Source organism: Siniperca chuatsi, linkage group LG21, assembly GCF_020085105.1.
Source record: "Siniperca chuatsi isolate FFG_IHB_CAS linkage group LG21, ASM2008510v1, whole genome shotgun sequence".
Taxonomy (NCBI): domain Eukaryota; kingdom Metazoa; phylum Chordata; class Actinopteri; order Centrarchiformes; family Sinipercidae; genus Siniperca; species Siniperca chuatsi.
The window spans coordinates 17,784,165-17,806,792 of NC_058062.1; the positions used below are offsets into that span (position 1 = coordinate 17,784,165).

General features: G+C 39.7%; 3 protein-coding genes and 1 non-coding gene across 6 annotated transcripts; 1 reads left to right on the forward strand and 3 right to left on the reverse strand.

The window, feature by feature from the left end:
• The first annotated feature begins 457 nt into the window (after nucleotides 1-457).
• Nucleotides 458-4,370, forward strand: s1pr5a (sphingosine-1-phosphate receptor 5a). Of its 2 annotated transcripts, none has more exons than XM_044182439.1 (2): nucleotides 458-1,148; nucleotides 1,868-4,370. In XM_044182439.1, exon 2 carries the CDS (start codon nucleotides 2,105-2,107, stop codon nucleotides 3,308-3,310), a length of 1,206 nt encoding a protein of 401 aa, XP_044038374.1. In that variant the 5' UTR covers nucleotides 458-1,148; nucleotides 1,868-2,104; the 3' UTR covers nucleotides 3,311-4,370. The 2 variants fall into 2 exon arrangements, with proteins under 2 accessions (XP_044038374.1, XP_044038375.1); XM_044182440.1 differs by having other exon boundaries at nucleotides 513-1,148; nucleotides 1,992-4,370.
• A 272-nt stretch (nucleotides 4,371-4,642) lies between these two features.
• spc24 (SPC24 component of NDC80 kinetochore complex) lies at nucleotides 4,643-9,300 on the reverse strand. Of its 2 annotated transcripts, none has more exons than XM_044182441.1 (6): nucleotides 9,149-9,300; nucleotides 8,276-8,458; nucleotides 7,894-8,038; nucleotides 7,652-7,756; nucleotides 6,509-6,585; nucleotides 4,643-6,414 (listed from the first exon to the last, which is right to left on the reverse strand). In XM_044182441.1, the coding sequence occupies exons 2-6, from the start codon at nucleotides 8,439-8,441 to the stop codon at nucleotides 6,308-6,310; spliced, it is 600 nt and encodes a 199-aa protein (XP_044038376.1). In that variant the 5' UTR covers nucleotides 8,442-8,458; nucleotides 9,149-9,300; the 3' UTR covers nucleotides 4,643-6,307. The 2 variants fall into 2 exon arrangements, with proteins under 2 accessions (XP_044038376.1, XP_044038377.1); XM_044182442.1 differs by having other exon boundaries at nucleotides 9,076-9,169.
• A 1,157-nt stretch (nucleotides 9,301-10,457) lies between these two features.
• On the reverse strand, nucleotides 10,458-18,130 carry kri1 (KRI1 homolog). Its single transcript, XM_044182438.1, has 18 exons — nucleotides 17,933-18,130; nucleotides 17,712-17,788; nucleotides 17,506-17,608; nucleotides 17,318-17,417; nucleotides 16,532-16,589; nucleotides 16,386-16,435; nucleotides 16,190-16,304; nucleotides 16,017-16,094; nucleotides 15,796-15,908; nucleotides 15,446-15,674; nucleotides 15,110-15,280; nucleotides 13,956-14,028; nucleotides 13,437-13,561; nucleotides 13,137-13,299; nucleotides 12,900-13,030; nucleotides 11,522-11,586; nucleotides 11,337-11,432; nucleotides 10,458-11,233 (listed from the first exon to the last, which is right to left on the reverse strand). The coding sequence occupies exons 1-18, from the start codon at nucleotides 18,015-18,017 to the stop codon at nucleotides 10,738-10,740; spliced, it is 2,328 nt and encodes a 775-aa protein (XP_044038373.1). The 5' UTR covers nucleotides 18,018-18,130; the 3' UTR covers nucleotides 10,458-10,737.
• Nucleotides 11,743-11,842, reverse strand: LOC122869601. The gene has a single exon (XR_006376359.1). It is a non-coding gene; the product is annotated as a Z30 small nucleolar RNA (small nucleolar RNA).
• Nucleotides 18,131-22,628: the final 4,498 nt, after the last annotated feature.

Sequence of the window (22,628 nt, forward strand, 5' to 3'; positions counted from 1 at the left end):
GTCCCCCTTCACTCCACAAAGTATTTAGATTTTTGTTACTTCACTTAAATGTTTGACCTTCACTGTCCATGATGTGTGTTTGACAGGAGAGGGCTGTTTGTTTCTTTCTCTGTGCTCAACTTAAATGTGTACAGCACGACTTTGTGACATCACAACTACAGAAACCAATCGTGGTTTAATATGATACTTTACACAAGCGCGATGTGGCAATGTTAAGCCTCCAAGGCATAAACACTGAGAATGGACTTTTCAGTGAAGTAGGAGACATCTTGTGTCCAGCTGTTAAACTTTACAAGTGAAAAATATTTCCCTTTTCATAGATTCTGGATTTTTCAAAGGAGGAGGAGTAGTAGGTGCAAATTTAAGAATTTATGAAGAGGTAATTGAATTTTTTGTACACAAATTATTATTTAAAGCAGAGTATTTGGATGTAGCATGTCTTGGGTGGGGGTCTTTAAGAGGGGGGAAAAAAGACTTTTTAATGGCATGTCTGCCAAAAAAAAGTGAGTTTTTTGATGTGTGAGCTGAAAGATAATTACAGATGAAGCCTATCTGAGTAAGTTATTTTCTGAAATCTGGGGTTTCAGACCCAGCCACACCAGTCTCACAAATTACTATTTTTCCACTGACAAATTAACTTGTGGTTGGTTTTGAGATGTGATGTTTCTCTTGTATTAACTGTGGGAGAGAGAGAGAGAGAGAGAGAGTTCCACATAATCTGACAAACCAGAAGAGCAACATAGATAACAAAAGCCATAATTACACTTCAAACGGACTTGGCAACAGTTTACAGCAGCCGAGATGTACCTGAGGCAAACTGATATGGTGGAAATCTCACTTTCTTCCTCGTCTGTTGCAATGACAAGCAGAAAGACATAATCTGTCATCTAGCTGTAATCCCTCCTGAGGGCAAAATCAGAAACTAAACGCATGGGGTCAGGCGACGGAGGGAGGGAAAACGTTGAAGGGCAAACAAACTATGGACCAACCCACTGCCTGTTGAGTCCTGCCCTGCTCTGCTCTGCTCCCACATCACACTCGCATGTCGCTGTGGTGCAGTGATCGACTGAGCCCGTGTCCTCCGCAGCGGCCGTGGGATCTCTTCTGCTGCTACTGAAGCTTCACTGGATATTAACACGTTTTTACAGGTGGGTGGAAAGGGGTTTTTTTTTTTTTAAAGTTACGTTTTTACCACGTTGGTCAAATAAGAGGCGTGAAATGCGTCTGTGCTGCTCGGTAATACATTTATAGTGACTATCCTACTGTAGTACTCATTTATAGCTCTTGCAATGACTTTTTTTATGGATAGTTCAGACTGTATGCTGCATATCCCCCCGGGTTGTTTTTTTAACTGTATGCATGCCAATTAAAACTGGATATCTAAATAAATTATTAATCAATAAGCTCAGTCTAATTGTCTGTGTGAGTTAAAGTTGCCGGTTTGGATACTTGTATATTTGGATAGATGCGTATTTACGCATAAATGATACAGATATAAGCTGCGAGTTAGTTTCTAGTTCTTGTGTCCTGTCCCATAATATTGTTTTAATACTGTATGTTTGTGGGTTTAAATCTTGACTGGCTGGAAAACACTGTCACTAAGGTCAATGGATAAAGGAAAATGTTGAATTAAAACTTTGAAAGTGTTTTCTCAGTTTGCTCCCAAAGAAACCTGAACCCCTTTTTGTCCTGGAAGTTATGAGTGCAAGTGGTCGTGTTCCGTACTGTATGCACCCCCCCAACATCACTTTTACGTATAATCATCTTTATGTATTCTGGATATCGGAGATGGTTTCTAAATTAATTTAACACTCGTGTTTATTTTCAGTCATCAGTACTAATTTTCTTTCCCTCCTGTTTAATGCAGGCTGGCTCTGATCCCCTGCTGGTGCGCAGTCCGTGCATTGAAAAAAATTTGATTTTTGGGAGGAAAAATTCTCAAACCACAGGGAATCCAACAGCTGACTGCTCCTGTCTTTTCAACATCGAAGGAAGAAAGAAATGCCCAAACGGAGGACTATATGACACCTTCTCTGTGGATCTAACTATAAAACCAGAAAAGGTGAAGAAAAGGGGGGGAAAAAAACCTCTGGAAGCACCGAAAATGGCCACAGAGTCTTCCCATGATGTGTACGCCGCTGAAGCCCCGTCTGCCGTCCCCATGTCCCCCTCCACAGGAAAACTGCTTCGGATGTTTCGTGAGTACCAGAGCGATAAACTCATCAAAGAGCACTACAACTACACAGGCAAACTGGAAGGGGACAAGTACACGAAGGGGATCAAACCAGAGGCCATAGCCTTCCTGCTGGTCTGCCTGCTTATAGTGGTAGAAAACGCAGTGGTGCTTCTGGCTATCTGGAAGAACAAGAAGTTCCATCTGCCCATGTACTACTTACTGGGCAACTTGACTCTCTCTGACCTGCTCGCAGGTTTCACCTACATGGTGAACATCCTAATGTCTGGTCCCCACACATTAAACATGACCCCGGTGATGTGGTTCCTGAGGGAGGGGGGTGTGTTCATCATGCTGGCTGCCTCGGTCATCAGCCTGCTGGCCATCGCCATAGAGCGTCATGTCACCATGGTGAGGATGAAGCCGTACCAGGGGGACAAACAGGGGCGGATGTTTGCTCTGATTGGAGCGAGCTGGGTGCTGTCTGTGTTCCTGGGCATCCTGCCTGTCCTGGGCTGGAACTGTATAGGACAGCTGGACCAGTGCTCCACGGTCCTCCCGCTCTACGCCAAGAGTTACATCCTCTTCTGCATCACCATCTTCAGCGGCATCCTCATGTCCATTGTGGTGCTGTATGTCCGCATCTTCCGCATCGTCAAGTCCAACACCCAGCGGCTCGCTTCAGTTCCACACCGCAAAGGCCTCTACCGCAAGTCCCAGAAGTACTTGGCCCTGCTGAAGACAGTCACCATAGTCCTGGGAGTCTTCATCGCGTGCTGGCTGCCCCTCTTCATCCTCCTGCTGCTGGACTTCTGCTGTCCAGCCAAAAGCTGCGAGGTGCTCTTAAAGGCAGACTACTTCCTGGGCATCGCTATGTTCAACTCCCTTCTTAACCCCATCATCTACACCCTGACCAGCAAGGACATGAGGAAGGCCATCATCAGGCTGCTCTGCCGACACTGCCTCATAACAAAAGACGGACAGGTGAAGAAGATTGGGATTCCCTTCCTGGAGTGCAGCACCAGTAAGACTGATGCAGCCTCTCACAGACTGGAGGGACTGGAGACGACAGTGTCCTCCGGTAACTGTACACCCTCTACTATCAAAGCCATTTACCCCAGGATGTCTAAAACATGACGGGGCGGCTCACTTAACGCTGAGAGCAAGCATTCGGACTAAGACTTTGACCACTGTTACAGCTTCTCTCTGATCTGAGTTGCAAATGTGCTCTAGTCGAGCAAACAGGATCTGAAGTTTTGGGTTGCACTCTGCCAAAGTTTTGGTATTAATCCTCATGGACAGAAAAAGCTTGATGTATGTGATATATGTCCAATTTGGGAGAGAGACATTATTCAACTTTCTGTGCATATTTTCAGTGCCTTAATAGTACCTGTCAGTTTCTTGTGAAAATCTAGCATTACATTTGTCTTTTAGACAATGAAAACAAGGCCAGTATTTGTCAGAGGATATTCCTTCGGGGGGGGGCTAAAGTGCCTTTATGTGCACATAAAATTAAATCAAAGACTGTGTGCAGACGTTTCACATAAATGCAGCCAATTATGCTGTACATCTGATAGACCGGGGCTAAAGACCAAGCATGCGATTTATCCTTATCTCCTCTCCCTGTGTAGCATATAATGATATGTTGTTACAAACACAGAGCATCCACACCCAAACTCTGCTGCCAAAACCGTGTAATTTCTACCATGTGAGTTTTGGTCAGCAGCAATGCTGGGCAGAGGTCCCCTTGACCGAGATCAGAGGCTCAGCGGCCCGGAGACGCACTGAACGCATCATATGGAGGGTTGTGCTGAGCGGTTTGCAGCTCTGGAGGTCCCTTCGACATATGTAGCAGCACATGACGAATGACTAAAATCAGTAAAGCTGACAGTGGAGGTTTGTTGACGCCTTCTTGGTTTAATAAACTGAAGTCTGTCAAAGCCCAGACAACAGAGTGTGTGGGCTTCACAGTACTGGGGAATTTCATTGTGGTCATTGTGACACTTTGCCAATTATACTATTGTACATAAATGTAAAGAGGAAAAAAACAACAAATATATTTACTGATTTTTTAGTATACATTGTAAATATCTATAGCCTTTTCTGATCAGAGCTGCATTTTGTATTGTAAAAACCTCACTTAAGTTATGATGCCAGTTTTATATGTGCACTGAATAAAACATGTGAATGACGTTTACATGGAGGTTTGTACATTCTTTACTCCCGAGAGTCACCTCATTCTGTTTTCTATATTTAATGTCTGAAAGTTTCAGAACTCACTGATTAACATCCTTCCCGTTTCTTATTGCTAAACAATCTACAGTAGGCCTACATAGCACTCACCATTGTTATTATACAAATTACAGTATGATAAACTACAGAAAAATCCAAATAATGTCAACTACATTCAAATATATTAACTCAGAAAATGTCTAATAAAAATTAGACCAAATTGAGACAAAAAAGATATGTATTTTCTGTGATGTTTATTCCATATTGATATTATCCCATGAAGTCTTAGTAACTGGTTGCTGACATGAAACAAAATGCTCTGCAAATACTGACACAATGAGCTATTGGGAGATGCGAATCTGTTTGGGTTTTTTTTGGTTTAACATTTAAAAAATGAACATTTTATATCACAAGTCAGTTGATGTTTAGTACCAAAAGTACACTAGTTGATAGCAAGTTAAGCAATCTAGTAAAACCCAAGTGGTAATTAGTTGTGTGCTACTTTACGATGTTGGATATTAACAGTGAACAGTACAAATTGAAACCTTGATAGCTTACTCAAACATGGGTGACTTCAACAAGATATCAAAAATACAGACTAACAGAGGGGCTCACCTTGCCTTAAACAACCCCAAGTCCCACCTTCATGCAAACCACGTGTTAACCACTCCATATGATGTGCGCCTGAGGAAGAGATGAAGTTGCAGAAAACAAGCTAGAGGAGCTGATGCTCCGTTTACCGTAAGGAAACCACATAGTGGTGCGTGGTTCTTCTAAGTTCTGGTACGTGTGATTTTGAGCATCCCCAGCAGCGTTTATCATTCTGCCCACTCTTAACCACTCGCCATGCTGCAGTGGTACACAATCGTGGCGGAACATCCTTTTCAAAAGAAAGAGGATGTTTCAATTCTCATCAGAGCCGGTGGATAAATAATAATACGACACACACGCCTTGCGATGCAGAAACACAAACGTGGGCACTATCAGTGTGGGCTAGAAGTTTTCAGCATCTTGTTTTCATTACTGATATGTTATGATGCCACTTTTTTTTTTTTTTTGCTAACTCACCTTTTGACAAGTTAGAGATGAATTTAATTGTTTCAGATGCTACAGTTACAATTACAGAAACATATGGCAATAATGTATTTGCGCAGGTTGATTTCTAAATACATTAGTAATAGAATAACAGCAAACAACATTGAAGTGTTAACCTGTAATCCACAATATTACATTATAAAAACAATATGTCCTCAAACTGAGCCAGGCTTGCATTGCCCAAACCAGTGACTCCGGGTCTACTACTCAACTAATTAACTCAACAACAAAAAAATAGCAATTGTTATTTGAATAAAAACTATATATCCACATATTTGCGTTAGGGATGAAAAATAAACAGCCAAACAGGATTACATCTGTGTGATGCTGATGTTTAGTAGATTTACAATAACCATTAAGCTGCTGAGTCAGCTGTCACCACATGTCGCTACTGACAGCAAGCAGGCAGAGAAGCTGAAATAGTTTGCTAAAAGTAATGAACAAATGATTAAAATAGATAATTAAGTAGAAACATTTGGAAAAACTGCATAAAAGATGTTTATCTCTCTGCGATGTCTCATCTGAGTTTGTGTGATTCCAAGGAAATCATGTAGGCATTTACAAAACGTAACAAAAAGGCTCTGCAGCGACATCTAGCGGCCAACGCCCCCTTTATCCTCGTCTAACACCACAAAATGTTCTGATGAATCCATGTTGCTGAAATACAATATGAAAATAACTACTGAACCAGAAGGGCTGAGATTTAATGTTTAAAGCAATATAAATGTAAACATAAGAAAACAAACACATTTACAGACAAATAAAAACAATGTACACAACATTTCTGATAACACCACCATCCTTCATCTACCACTCAGTGCTGACAAAGCCCCACAGCTGGTCGCTTACGTCACTCCGAGGTTGCACAGAGGTGTCAATGTTGATGGGAGTGGCCAGGTCTGCACCATAGTGCACTGCAGGAGGAGAAAACAGACAAGAGACAATCTGAAGCCATGTGACGCAACACAAGACACACACAAAAAATAACAACAGGAAACAAAGCTGTACCTCCTTTTAAGATGTTGGGTTGTGTGTCATATTCCCACTTGATCTTGGTTATTAGGTAGTACACCTGAGCCACATACCTGTTGAGGGAGGATTAAAAACAAAACAAAACAAAACAAAAAAAAAACAAAATCAGAAAATACATCAAACTACTTACAACTCCCAACTGTAACAGCTGTCACATGAAGCAGCGAACGGGAGCGAAACGGATTAAAATTCCAATAAGAACTTTCTGAGTTAACTCTGTGGAGGAGCAGTCCTTTACGGTCTACAGGAGTGGGAGTTTTCTAAATCCTGTGCTCTATGCAGGTTTGTTTTGTTTTAAAATAAAATGTCAGATAGTGAAAAATGCACATTATAATTTGTCCAGAGCCCAAGGTGATGTCTTCAAATGTCTCGTTTTGTCTGAGCAAGATATTCACTTTAAAATGATATATTAAATGATGTAAAAAATTAACCAGCAAAAGTTTGGCATTTTTTCTTACATTTTTTTTTTTACTGAAATGATTTATCAGTTATCAAAATACTTGCCAATTAATTTTCTGTCGATCAACTAATCGATGAATCGTTTCAGCCTCACATATAGCAGACGACTATTTTCAAAGGGCACAAATTGCAAAACATCCCAGTCACTGGAAAGATCCTGTCACTGCACTTTTTTGTTTGTAACTTTTCCAATCATTCTGCAATAATGCAAATCTGTAGTTACGAACAAATAATAATAAAAACATTCCAGTCACTGGAAGGGGAAATTGATACATGATAGCTCAAAGTGGCACAAAAACACTGTTTGATGATTTCTAAAGTGCTCGTCATTTCTATCCAATGTTTTACAAAGAAGGTGGACACAACAACTGTGCAATATACTCTATCAACAACACCTCTCTGAACGACTTCACAGACATAACCTTCAGAAAGACAGTATCTATTAATTTACACGGCTATGGTATTATATACACAGTAGCATCCACCCCCTGTACACATCTCCCAGCAGAAAACATAATTAATACAATATTTCTTTTCAAAGCCAGAAAGTAAGTGATGCAGTCAGTAAGAATTTTCCCATGTGGTGACTTAAGGTAGAAACGGCAGTGGGATAATTCCTTGGACAAAGGACTCTTTCGTTACTCAGAATCTGAGACTCACACTGCTGAAGGGATGACCTCGGTGGTGTCTTCATCCACCTCGCTCTGAAGAGTCTGAAGCTCGTGTTCGGTGTTTCTCAGACTCTCCAACTCTCTCTGCAGAAATCTGGAGGAGGATTAAGGATGCTAACAAAGACATTGGTAAATAAAGCAAGACAGGATTCATAAATGACACTGAAACGATTAGGACTTTTTTGTTCCCATTGCGTTTTGCGTGGCGAACACAGACGTATAAAAAGATACTGTAATTCTGAGTCACTGGTCTGGCTCTTGGCTGTGCACTGCCTCAGCTGTTCATGCAGGCTCTCCAGCTCCTGCTCCCTTTGCTTCTTCTCCTCCTCCATGTCCAGCAGCCTCTGGCCCGCACTCTCCTCAATCTGAGCCACATCTGGGGACGAAGGACAGTGATAGAGAGAAGACAAAGGAGTAAGAGATAGAGAAACCATTGAAGATTGACGCATAAAGAATGTAATCTGTGTTGTTGCTGAGACTCTATTAGACACTATGCAGAACCAGCACACAACCTCATATATACTGTAGATGTCCAATTCATCTTTATGTGGCAGCAAAGAAGAGAACATTGGCAGCTGAAAAACAATAGATCATTACACGTCTGATTTCTTGCCTTTTAAAATCTGCGTCACAATCTTTTTGGTTTCTACATGTTGGTCAAAAAGAGCCTGATGTTCATCTTTCACTCGTCTCAGCTTCTCAGGTTGGCTGCTGTTGATGAAGGCCACCAACACCTCCCCCGTCTCCTCCAGGTCTTGAAATTTATGACCTTGAGCCATTGTGATGACACTGGCAGCTAGAAAGCACACAACAGAAGAGAATGAGAGGTCATCAAGGCTTGTTCAGTTTCACTTTATCAACAACAACAAACAACCAAGCAATATAAAAAGCGAAGTCTCCTTCTCCAGCGGTGGAAGAAATACGCTGAGTTACGTCAGAGGAAGTGGCAATACCACAGTGTAATAATACTCCATACCATGTAAAGGTCCTGTAACTTATTCAAAATGTTACTCAACTGCATCAACACTCTGAGACTTAATATACTGCTTGGTAGTTTGAACTGAAATAATGCATAGTAATATTTTAGTCTCATAACATCCCGTTTTAAAAAGAAATAGTATGTTTAGTTGTCAGATAAATGCAGTCGAGCAAAAAGTGTAGTATTTTCCGTTTTTATGTGAAGAGGAACAAGTGTTGGAAAAATCTGAAATACGTTACTCGTTACCACAAAACTGTACTTGAGAAACTCATTTTAGTAAATGAGTATTAGTGAAACCCATTTCATGCATTAGTTTTGTTTACAACGGTGGTTAAACAGGCGAGGTAAACAGTTGTTCTACGTGGCTAGCTAAACTATGATGATATGATACTGACACACAATATAAGATGCAAGCAACATTACTGACTCTATACCTGACTAGTAAGCACAATGTTTATGGAACAAATAAGCTCGTTTTTGGTCAAATTGAAGCAGCAAACAGCCTACCGGACAGCTCTTTTCCGGGATTCAAATAAAGACCCGAGCGCGCTCTCTTCTTCTTCTTCTTCTTCTTCGGTCAATGGCGGATTTCAGAGCAGCCTCTCACGTGCATACCGCCACCTACTGTACATGAGTGAGCTATCATACTGTAATGGCTCATGTAGTACCATACTCAATAAATACCATAAAGTATCCCCGTTTTCCTAAGTTTATGAAGTAAAGAAAAACTCCAACAGCCCTTCTTTTCTCATTTTTGGTCTCCTGTTCCTCTTATTTTTCATTCACATTCAATCTATTTTGTTTTGAGATTGCAGTTGTTTGGTACATTAAGGGAAGATGGAGAGAAATGCCAGTCTATTTGCTGAAAAAAAATACAAGGTGTTTGAATGTGGTTTCAGTATGTACAGTATGATCATGCATAAACCAATCCAGTTTTATGGGTAATGTTTTTAGAGTATTAAATGCAGTAGAACAAATAAAGTCAAGATTAGAAAATTACTCCATGAGCTACAATCTACCAATTGCATAATTTTAATAAAGAATACTATCTAATCACGTAATCAAGTTTTTTTTAAAATTATTTTTGATTCATACCACGCAAGAATGAAAATGAAACACATTAACTAATATTTGAATTCCTTCAACATTTCTACATTTTAAAGTAATGTCTATAGATTAATTATGGGTTATAATCAGCAGTTAGCAAACAAGATAGCAGCACTATGAATTTATGAGTTTGTCTATCTTTTCATGGAAATATCTTTAGGGTGCACCGCCTCTTGACTTTCGGCATTCAACACTATATTAACTTCCCTTTAAGTTTGGTAGCATGCTATATATGCCACCAATTCTGATTATGAAGCACTGGACTAAGATAGATGATTTATAATAACATAAAAACTATACCATTTTATTATATATTTTCCAGGAAACCTTTGAATTCTTACTTTCAGGTAGCACTCATTAAAATGTTGTGTAGCCCCAGACACAATTAACTTTTAAGGGGTTGTGTTTATCCATACATTAATGTATTTTTGCATAGAAATTAATACAACTGTGAGCAGGGGCGAGAGGTGCTCCAGATATAAAGGGTTTCACATCTACTTAGCTCCTTCTATCTACTCCACACATTATTAGCATGTACTGTTGTAGTTTATTGCTTTCATCCACCTGGTTCAAACCATGTAGTATACAGTTTAGCTATAGTCCACACATCTGCTTCAATCTGCTGTGGAAGGACACATGGTGGCCAACAAGCTTGCAGATGTGTTTATAGCACCTATACACTTCATCAGAAATGACACCTAAAAATGTGTATGATCACATATTAACTGCATGTTTATTACAGTTTTTGCAAAATCTAGACAATATGAATGTTGCAAGAAAAAAAAAACAAAAGAAAAAAAACAAACAGGTTCAATTTCCTATCAACCCGATATTTTATTTTTTTTTAATCAAAGTGGTCTATTTGAGGCCATAAAACAATGAAAAGGTGAATTAATATTTCATATTGTATTTGATTCTTAAACCATAAGAATCAGTGGATTGTACTGTCCGCAGTTATCTCTGAGAGGGCAGCTCAGTGCAAGCCGCTATCACTCCTTGTTTTTCTGCTTTTCTTTCTTCTCCTGTGCTTTTCGTTTCTGCCTGCCGAGCTGTCTGAAGAACAGTCTCTTGGGGTTCAGACCATACGCCTTCAGTCTCTGTCTACTGAACTCCCGGCCGCCTATTTTCACCCCAAGAGACCCTGACAAGGGGCGTCCACCTGAATGCTTGTGCTTCTTGGACCATTTCGGCCTCTCAGTCCTGTTTTTCACCTCAGCAGCTTTACCTGCTGCCTCCTCAGCAGTAACCATTGTCTGGGGCTCCTTTTCCGGTTTCATCTTTTTCTTGGGTATCAGAATCTCTTCCTCTTCTGCCGCCTCGTCCCCTGCCTCTCTGAGAGCTTGGACGAGTGTGTCTTCTGTAGAGTCCATAATGGAAGCGGCATCACCGTCCTCTGCTCCTGTGTCTTGCTTCTCAGTGTTCTTCAGACGATCTCGTCGCTTCTTCCCCACCTTGGTCTTAGCCTCTGCCCCCTCTTTATCTTCTCTGTAGATTAAATTCAGATAAATATTGTTACATACTGCTACAGTAACGGTGGATTTATTATCAGGGGTATGGCTGATTAGTATGTGCATTGTGTTATACTCACTCAGAATATACAGAGCTCAGGATTTCTTTCTTCTTATTTTCATTCTGGGCCTTGATTTTATAGTTCTTCAAATCACTCATCTCTTCCTTGTCAGACCTGAGAGAACACAAGAAAATTATCAAAGTGTAGAAAGTGACCTGAGACAACAGAACAGGTAACACTAAAAGGAAGGACAGAGCCTGTACCTGAACATGCATGTCTTCCTCAGAGAGCACCAATGGTTCAGCTCCTTATCATTTGCATTTAAAATCTGAGGGAAGAACCAGAAGCTCTCATTAGTTCAAATCAACAACTCGTGTCTTTCTGTAACACATTTGGTCCATTTTTGTAACACCAGAGTAGACTAAAGTTTTTTTTGCTTTAAATATTTCACATTCACTGCTGCTTTATCTAATCACTGTGTGGTCTGCTCAGAGAGAAGATTAAATTGAGATCATTCCCTGATCAGAGCTCTCCCCAGAGGAAAAGCAATACCAGATCAGTCACCTCAAGACTCATCACTGCAGCATTATTAACCAACATCCAGTCAGCCTATTTAATAGCCATTTTTCTCATTTTGTTTAAACCATATTACAATTGACCATTCACTAAACCCCTCCCCCAAACACCAACTGTCCAGTCATAGCTTAGCAACCTTAACTGGATGGAAGGTCTGTGAAGCTTTGGAGTTCTCTACATGTTTAAGTGGTGTGTATGGGGCTGTAGTAAGAGAGATAAAGAGTTTGGTGTTTGTTTTTTTTAAAAACACTAAACACAACCAAAAAAAAAAAAAGCGGAGATGCAAGGAATGGAATAAACAGTGCGTTTGTCTGCCTAACATAAGCTGCAAATGTTAGCGTAACCGGCTAACTAGCTTACAACCTACAGTAGTAACCGAGCGTCACTTCCAAAGCCATTTCATACTGCATTATTTTGTGGGGTTACAGATTACGTTTAAAAATAAAATACATTTTAAAAAAAGTCCTATTAACATATCAGCATATCCACTGTGTAGTATTTCCCCACTGCATAGAAGCTGGTCTTGCATGCTATCAGAGTTTAGGCTAACGTTAGCAGCTCTGTCCTCTTTACTGTATTTTGGGGAAAAACACAGTTTGAAAATACGAACAAGTATTAGCTAAGCAGCCAAACATGCCAATATTAAAACAAAAACAGTCATGACAACAGACATGTAGCTTTTTGTATTTAGCCATGAAGTGAATGTAAGACCCCTTTTAGAAAATTCTCATTATAAAAAAATAAGAGCCAGTTTGAGACATTAAAAAAAGATCAGGAGACTGCCTTTTCAACCAACTCATGAAGCTAATGTTAGCTTCATTTGCTGGCAGATTTTATCTGCCAGCAAACAGACGCCTGCTTTGGTCTACCTCTGTCTGAAAAGAAGTTATTGTTTAAAAAAAAAAAATTTATATTTCGATGGTAAATCTGTCACCATTAATTAACTGTAAACTGCATATGTGCTGTGCAAGAAAAGAAATAGACAGGTGTAGCAACAGTAACAAAGGGGGTGTGGCTTAGTGAACAAATCAATCATTTGGAGTTGGTAAGTGCTGCTGTTCTCACCTCATCAGTGGTCAGGCCGAAGTCATTGGGCAAGACCTGCCTGTAGCGGAACCTGCATGGGAGGTCGTCTATGATGTCCTCATAGTCCAGCTTATAGTACTCATCCAAGTACTGCTCAAAGCTTTTCTCCTCTGAAACACAGACAGCCTGCAGTTAGACAACTACAAAACATATTACTGTATGTTGGAAGACCCAGGATAGTTATGTTTCAATGGCAGAAGGTTAACTGACACTTACGTGGATCAAACACTGGCTTGTTTTTGGTGATGACCTCTGCAAAGTGAGACTTTTTTCTCTTTTTGCCCATCTGTGGCATATCCTCTTTCTTCATCTTCACCCTCTCCTTTTTCTTCTTCTTCTTGGAGGCAGTCTGCTGGTTGGGGTCATAGTCTGCATCCATCTGTTTCAACAGCATGACTTTTGGTGAGCGAGAAAAAAAAAACAAAAAAAAAAAACCAGTCCTGCCGATCTCTGCACCCTACAGGTGACTGGCTGAGAGGATAAAATAATGCTTTCGGTAAAAATAAGTCTACTAACAATGAAGTTTTCATCATCGCAGTGGGGCCCAGAGGTGTCATACTCCTCTCCATCATACTCTTCATCCTCTTCACCGTAGTCCCCCTCTCGTTCCTCCCCTGTCCATGTGTCCCAGTTCCAGTGCTCTGTTGCACACACACACAAAGCCATGGCTTACACATCTCCAGACTGTATGTTACATTAATACAGTTAACTGATCTAACATTTTCTTTATAAAATTCACAATCCAACTTTGCAATCTACCACTAGAAAACATGTATAATTACTGACAGAATGTTGTTCTTGTTGCTACATAAGTATTCATACTCTGCACGATTCCCTTGCAAACTTCAAGAAGAAGCTTTAAATCGTGAGTGGTGGCTATAACTTGAGTTGTCAGTCAGTGCCATCTGCAGCACAGTGGTGATTACCACAGCAGGCTTAAGGTGATGGAATTACTACTGCATTCAAATAAAACATGCAGGTTACGACACTGCTGCATCGGCTAACATAAACATAAAACATAAAACATAGGCTTACCCTCAAGTTCTTCATCATCAAACTGAGGCTTCTCCTCTTCTTCACCTCCGTAGTATTCATCTCCGAAGAATTTCTGTCAACAGGAAAGGAAAAAAAAAAGAAAAAGAAAATGTATTTGATGATGAGTTTAAATGCAACTAGAAAAGGAAAAAATGAGTGTGCTCTCTTGGTAAAAGGCAGTGGTAATAGTATCTTTATCAACCAACATGCATCCTGGTTTACCCCCACAACCTCTTAATTAATCCACACTAATTAGCCAAACACAGTGCACCTGCGTGAGTTCGCTGGTCTTGTGAAAGCAGAGCTGTGTTGAATCAACTAACTTCAATTATCAGGACATTGCTCTGTTTAACGGAGCTGCCAGGAGCGTCTTTGTCAGCCAACAGGAAAGTTGGCCGCACTGAGGATCAGACCTTCTTATTGTGAGGGAACAGCGCATGCAAACTGATCTGCATGAGCACACACACAATCCTGACAAGTATAATTAGCCAAACACAACACACCTGTGAGCTGGAAAATGACAGCCCTCATTCAAACATTCAGAAACTGTAGCTCTTAGATTTTTCACACTGTGAGTAGCAGCAGCAGCATGATTATATATAATACAGTGTTTAAATTAAAGGAGAATCTGTACGTTTACAAAAAAATGGAGACTCAGCTTTCAGTTTCATTGGTAGTATGAAAGTTTGACAGTGCTCTAGCTATCATTCAAGCATTCTTTAAGCCCCACCCCACACCTGTTAAGCTTTCCATTCTGTCAAAGTCAACATCCTCACCAGCTGAGGACCCATGTTGACAAAATGGAAATAAAGAAACAGCATTGTTCTTGTATTGAAGTGTAGAGCTAGTAAGTCTTGTAAGTATTTTTTTTACCATAACCTGTTTAGCTGCTTAGCTTAAATGGTTGGACAAGTAAGACAGGTTAGATTCATATTTTTGACATCATGACTCCGACTTCCACACAGTGGGGAGATACTACACAGTGGATGTGCTAGTCGTGAACAGGGCTTTCTCCCTAACGTAACCTGTAATTATATGCTCTTTGGCTTTGGAAGTAACACTGGGTTAGGTTACTACTGTAAGTGTACTGCAAAATCGTTTATCTGTCTGTTGTACGCATCCATGTTTTTGTAGGAGCGTGTGTATACACCCACCTGCATGAGCTGGTCGTGTTGCTGTGGATCAAAGTCTCCCTCCAGGTCAACCTGACTAAAGGCGAGCTGCTCGTTGCCCGTCAGCTCCTGAAGCTTCTTTAGCTTCTCCATGATCTCATTTCGCTTCAAGTTCTTCAGCTGCTTCAGCTGCTCCCGCTTCTGCTCTTTCTCCTGAAGAAGTTGTTGTTGGGAAAGGGAGCAAAGGAAAAGCAGAGAGAAAGGTTGGTTTATATGAGCTAATGAATGAAGGCATATTAGGATTTAATACCGAGAAGAAGAGAGAGCAAATCTGAGGGCTTGGATACATTTTTTCTTTTTCTTTAACATGATACACACCTTTTCCTTCCTTTTTTTCACTTCCTCCCGTTTGCGTTTTCTGCTGTCGTCTTTGGAGCGCACAGAGGTGGCGATGCTGCGGGGGTAGGTCTTGATCTGCTGAGCGTCGGGCTCTTCAAAGCGGAAGTTGTAGCTTCTCTCAAAGTCTGCCTGCCGCTCCAAGAAAGTCTCCCCTTCCTCTTCAGAATCCTCCACATCATCCTGGACCACCTCATCGTAGGTTGGGATCCTTAAAGCAACAGGGGCGTTTATTTATTTTACACGTTGCTGCATATGAACTCTTTATGTTTCCTTAACTCCACAGCTCACTAGGAAAACAAAACTAACATCCACACAAGGTAGCAACATACCGTTCATCATCGCCATGGTCCTCATCTAGGTAGCCCTTGTTAAGGACATAGTCTCTAAGGAAACGCTCCTTCTCATCCAACTCTGGGTCGTTCCAGTAGTCCCGTAAGTATTTCTGTCTCAACACAAACCAGTCTCGTTATATAAGTCAACCACAAGTCTCTAAATTAAGTTCCCAACATGCTTTCGTACACTCTCTCCTGTATATTTCACATGCACTCACCATGTCCTTCACCTCCTCCGGACCCTCGAGCTCAGCCTGGCCTTTCAGCCACTCCACATAGTCTGCCTCTTCTTTATCCTACAAACAGAAACAGAAATACTAGTAGTAAGAAGTTTATCCTGATCTGTACGTCTCCATTTCAAGATGGGAAGTAACCGGTAACAGCTTCTGACCTTCTCTTCCTGTGTTTTGATCCTCCTGGTAAGCAGCTGGGATCTTTCATCTCCGTCACTGCCCTTGTCATCGTCGTCATCATCATCATCGCTGTCCTGGATGAACTGACGGAAGCTGAAGAGAGAAGGTTTTGGTTTCCACAAATAGTCTGCGAGTTATATTTTGCCAGACACCTTCAGATTGTTTGAGGCTTACCTTTCCTTCAGCTCCCTCTGCTCCTGAATGTAGCTAGGAGAGGCAGCTCTCTTTGAAAGAATACAATGATGATTAATAAAACATCTGTCACGTGTAAGTATCTCCATATTCCAGAGGGAGCAAAATCGTTTAGTAGCACGGCCTACCTCTATTCTCTTGGCAGCGGCCTCCTCATCATCACTGTCGTCATCATCCTCATATTTACTGTAAAATAAAATTTAAAAAAATCAGAGCCTGTATTCTTTAAGCGTGTCAGAATCACCCCTAGGAACTGTGCTCGTGAGAGAGAGTGTGACGTTGCTGTTTTACAACACACACGGCCGCAAAGTAGAAATTATGGTGACGTATTGTAGTTTTCCTGACTGTTGTCAGACGATAGCAGGCTTTATGTGTATAGGTAAATAATATAGGTGATAACGCTATCTAGGTTATATATGCAAAAAAATGTGCCAAAATAAATAAAGAGCAGATGTTTTATAATGATATCTACCAATAAGCCATTTGCAATAGGTTGTACGTAAACACTGGCAAGACTCTCAGATGGCTGAAACAATAGATGTACATACAATAAAAAAAATAGTAGATAATTTGACTCAGTTGTGTGACACATTCTGGTCATCCCAATCCAATCAAATTGTTTTAAATTGCCCTTAATACGACCGCATCTTGCATGTATTGTGCAACACTGGACATAAAGCAAGTAATTTACTACTACTTAAATTACTGGTTGTGACAAACCCAAAATGTCACAGTTTTAAAGCAACATTTCCCTTCCGCAGTCCCAATGTTAGGAACAAAATGCATCACGCTGAGAGTTTTTTGCTGGTTGGGACTGATTTCCTAATCTGAGACACTTGATGAATAGGAGCCCAGAAATCTAATTGTGTTGCTGTCAAACATTGTGAATGATGTCACATCAGCAGCTCACTCACCCTTCCTTTTCCAGTATCACTTTACGTTCATAGTCCTTGAGATACATGGGCTTTACTGCTTTCTTCGAGGTTGAGGGCTTCTCCTCACTGGTGGATGCATCTGAAAGCGAGAGAGTTGGATCTCTTGTTTATATTTTTTTTAAAAGATGCCCCAGAGACTGTGAAAGCAACACCAATGATCAAATCACCTTGTGAGTAAAACTTTGCATCCGTCTGATAAATCTTGGGGTCTTTCTTCTTCAGCAGTGACAATGTTCTGTAAAAATCCCTTTCAACTTCAGGGTCCAGTTCCTGGGAGGGCAAATAAACATGAGACAACCTATTAAACACAACGGCACGTTACTGAAACACCTTTATCTGTTGATACTGAAAGAGAAGAAGCAGCGATGCTAACCACTTCACTGTCACCAGAGCTGGACTCAGACGACTCAGAGCCACTTTCATCAGCTCTGTCTCCGTATCGGTCCTTCACTGCACAACAACACACAACAACTCAGATATTATACACACAAATAACACAGCGTCGTAGAAACAAGTTAAAGCTAGCTACACGTTCCCACGTTGGCTTGTTAGCCTGATAGTTTAGCCATCGTTAGCTAGCAGTGACACACTTACGTCTCTGTAGCTCTTCTTTCTGTCGGTATTTCTCATATTTCTGCGCGAACTGGGAGTTGATTTTCAATTCCGACTTGCCTGACATGATGTTACTGAAGGAGATAGGTTTAAGCTCTAATTAAAATTACACACTAGTGAAGGGAAGTCATCTCAGCTGCTGCATGCGCGTGTGAAAAGCTGAACCACGTGGTTTCCGGTGCACAGGTTATGGATTACATAAATTGTCCGTTAGGGGGCGCACTAATGCTAATTCTCCCGAATCAAAATTTGATTTTCAGATTCACTAATGTTGCTCACCACGTCAGACTTGAAGATATAACTTTTTTACTGTGACAGACAGAAGCAAATCTCTAGAATATGTTGTTAATTTTCTTATTTTATTGGGAGCATTTTTGTATTCACTAACATTCACAACATTTTTGGTTACTAAGTTTCTTTTCCATTTTTTATGTATATTTTTTACATTTTAAAATATTTATTTGTCTTTCATGTAACTATTTTATTTTTATACTATAACATGTTATCTAATAAACACTATTTGATAAATTCCAATACTAAGGTATAGCATTTATTGTTATAACAGAAATAAGCACTGGTGAACACATAAAACTACATATAACACTGAGGCTACACTGAAATTCAAAAGTTTTGTAACTCCCAACATTACAAAAAGGGCCTATCCACAAATTGGACATTTTAATAATGTCAACTGAGAAATGCTACTTTTCATTCGCTTAACAGCCAACATGTCGTACTGTTTTTGCTTGTCTTGATCTTTCCAGTGCACCTGCCACCAATAAAGCAATAATTAAGAACCCAATTATAATTGAGAATTTGCCAAATAAACACAAATGTCAGCTCACAAAAAGATAAAAGGCAAGCTGTGTGAAGAATGACAATGCTTTACAGAGAGATTACCTATAACTTTAAAGGGACAGTTCACCCCAAAATCAAAAACACATATTTTTCCTCTTATCCGTAGTGCTATTTATTCATCTAGATTGTTTGTGTGAGTTGCCCAGTTTTGGAGATATCGGCTTGTGTTGCCCAAAAAAATACATTTGAAAAACTCAACAGCAATATCTGTTTCCAGAAATCCTGACCCGGTTACTCAAGATGATCCACAGATTTGTTGTGAGCAGTTTCATGTAGGAACAATTTTCTTTCTCCAAAACTCGGCAACTAACACCAAAACAATCTAGATGGATAAATAGCACTACAGGTAAGAGGAAAAATATGTATTTTTGATTGCGGGGTGAACTGTCCCTTTAAGGAATCTTTGAAAACTAGGAAGAATTCAGATCAAGAATGGTCATGCATGCCAATCTAGTGTTAGCTATATGAAAACATGCAGACAGTGCTTATATAATAAGACATATAATTCCATTTAAAATCAATTAGCAGTTTTTTAATTACAGTAACATAAACAGTAAAAATGTTATGTTAAGAATAGTATATATGACTTCACCATTAAATTCCATTACGTAAAAAAGACAACATCAGTTTTATACTGACACATATGGTAAAACTCTATCAGTGTTCAGTCAGTCACCTTCACTAAGTGTGTAAATAAAATATCCCACAAAGGGTAAATAATATAACTGATTAGTAAAGTGAGTCTGTTTTCGGAATTACAAATCGGACAGGACACTTTGTCTTCCAAGGGACTGGAGAGGATGTTTACTCAATGTGGGAAGAGCTCAGGGGGCGAGGCTGTGTGACGGATGAGACTAAAAAGTACGACGTCATGTCCCATCAGAACTGGTTGGGATGAACAAGATCTGTTGGGAGAGCTTCCAGAATAAACTGGATTTGGCTGACATGACAAAGATATGTCTCATGAGAACAGCAATACAGGCCAAAGACATCAAGAATGTCCCCTGAAACAGAATAATATAACTCAGGAGGACACAAAGCTTTGACCCGATTCCGGCACTGAATATTGATCAGCCACTCGGGTGCGTGGCGTATGATGAAACAAGAGTAAAGTGCAAAACGTGATTTTGAGTCTAAAGACACAGTAGTCCATCCCATGTCCCTCTAAATTCCTGCTGTGGGAAATCTAAAAGGTTGTTTTGTCAGTGTAAAAATACTTCCCTGACTGAAAATTGACAAAACCATTGTCACTCCTGTTTTTTAATCTGGAGACCGCGAAGTCAGTAACTATAAACCCATTAGCATCCTGTACCTTCAAAAGTTGCAGATAAAGTCATTGAACAACTGATAACTTATCTTAACACAAGCAGTTTTTGTTTACATCATATGCACTTTTGCTTTAGAGCAAATCATTCCACTGAAACACCTTACACCTAATAGAGCTAATCAAATCTAGGCTTGAAGGAGGAGTAGTCAATGCTGTATTTTTATATTTGTTCTAAATTAAATTTTTCATCTAAAGCACTGGCGTGGGTGTCTTCATAATTATCTAATAAGATGTAGTGTGTTAAAGCTAATAATGCAGTAACATGAAGTGAACGATGGGTGTACCTGACGGATCAGTGTTAGGCCCCCTGTTATTTAGTTTGTATATTAATGTGTCACGGGAAATAACGGCAAACGTATGCCGATGTTGTATACACAAATGCAAAAACAGCTTAGCCAGCAGCTGTAAAGCTAACATCTGCTATGGAAAGGATTACATGGTGACTTTATCAATCATGCCTTTGTTCGAGTATTGGCAAGACAAAAAGTATATTTCTCTACATAATATGTATAATGTTGACTTTCTCATCCAGGGTAAAAAGAGTGATATAGTTAGTGATAACTTAAATATCTTTATGTAATTATGGGTCCAATTTTTATTTTGAGAAATATGTCCAATAAAATGGCAAAACTATTAAATACAACAAATTAAGACAAAATAGACAAATTAAAAGAATTTCTATGGATGTAGCCAAGCTGCATGCTATGATCCTCTCCCACTTGTCTTATTGTATTACATAGTATAAACACTCATTAAACGACTAAAGTCCTTAAAACTTAAAAAATGTGGATAAAAAAGATAATTCAATATTAGAATTGCAGGATTCTGGAGAAACATAATCTTCTGAGCTTTGAGGATTTTTGATTAATTTGTGTCATATGAAAAAAGTGAGGGGACAAACTTTAAGAGGACATGGGTGGATTCTGAGAATATAAACTATAAAATCTCTGAACTTCTTATCCTCCGTGAACAACTTTGATCAAATATTGTTAGCAGCACCATTGGTCAGGCTGTTGTCAGGTGAGTAGTGTGTGCCTCCCAAATGAGGCTGGTCTCTCTCACAGTCTGAGCAAAGGTCAGTGAGGCTCCAGGGACTGGGACTGCGTGCCTTTGTTTATGTAGGATCAGGTGAGCGGTAATGTCGTATCCTCACACTTTGGGAGATCACGTGTCTTAAACATCAGGTGAAAATTATTGGAACCTGCTCAGAAATGTCATCAGAATGTATATTTATATATATATATGATTGTACAAAATGGGGTATGCTATTTTCCATGTTTATTCTACACCAAAATTTAAACAAAGAAGAAACACTAAACTAGCTTTAATTGTATAACTGTTTATGAATGAAGTTGAGTCTGTGTAAAACTAAATAACTTCAAATGTGTCGCAATCAGAAAGAAGTGTCTTTAGTGAACTAGATGTTCAGGCTTTCTTTCAAACTGAAAAACACATGTAGCGAGTAGAAAACATGACTTCAGCAGTATTTATTCCTTTCATCTGTGGAAGTAACTGGAATGATGCACAACATGACTTCTGTGGTTGAATTAATAATTAATGGTGTGAAGGGATTCAGATGAAACTTTTGTTTGAAAAACAGATATTTCCTGCAGTCTGTGCAAACAAAAACAAATTGGGAGTCTCGATAACTGCTTTGAGTGTCGAACATCCGGAAAGATTCACTCTGATTGATGATGTAGCTGTATTAATAATCACATACAGTATTTAGATTTTCCTGATCTGTATGTTTACCCACATTGACGTGTCACTGCATCTTTTGACTTGTGTTATCAGCTCGACACTTCCGCCCTTCCTCAGCCTTGAACTTTGCACATGACCTGCCTATAGGGGGATTTGACTGCAGATTGCCAGGGTCACAGAGCTGTTTGTTTCCCTCCTCTTCTCTGATAGCTGTTGTTGTGGCTTCCTCTTAAAGCTACCACAATACATGGATTTTGATGACTGAAAAAACCCAAAACGTTGTTTATTTAAGCTATGGCCACATGATTGTTAATGAAACTTCCTTTTACCTGATCTCAAGAGATGACAACTTAAAACAAATGAAACCTTTCAAAGTGCAAATCAAAATCCTTGTTTTTGTGCAAAGGAAAACATTAAGAAACACATTACAAACTGCTCATGGATGTCTACCAAGCTTCAATATATTATACTGTTGGCTTATAAAAAGCACATCACCTGACAGTTTACTAAGTTAGCCAAGTTGACAATGCTCTGATACAATTATATATTGATCAACATGTAAACAAAAGTCATTATTGCCAAATGAAGAGGGGTATTTATTAATGTATTCAGAATGTATAAGCTTTGTAAAAGACTTTCCAGCTCCCATGCATGGGTTATTATATCTTTTACTTTTATGTGCAAATAAATCAAAATAAAGGAGAGACTTTCACACACAGAGAGTTATTATTTTCCTGTCTGTGATCTCACAGTGTTTTCTAAGAAACTGTGTGGTTTTGCCTTTCGTTGTGA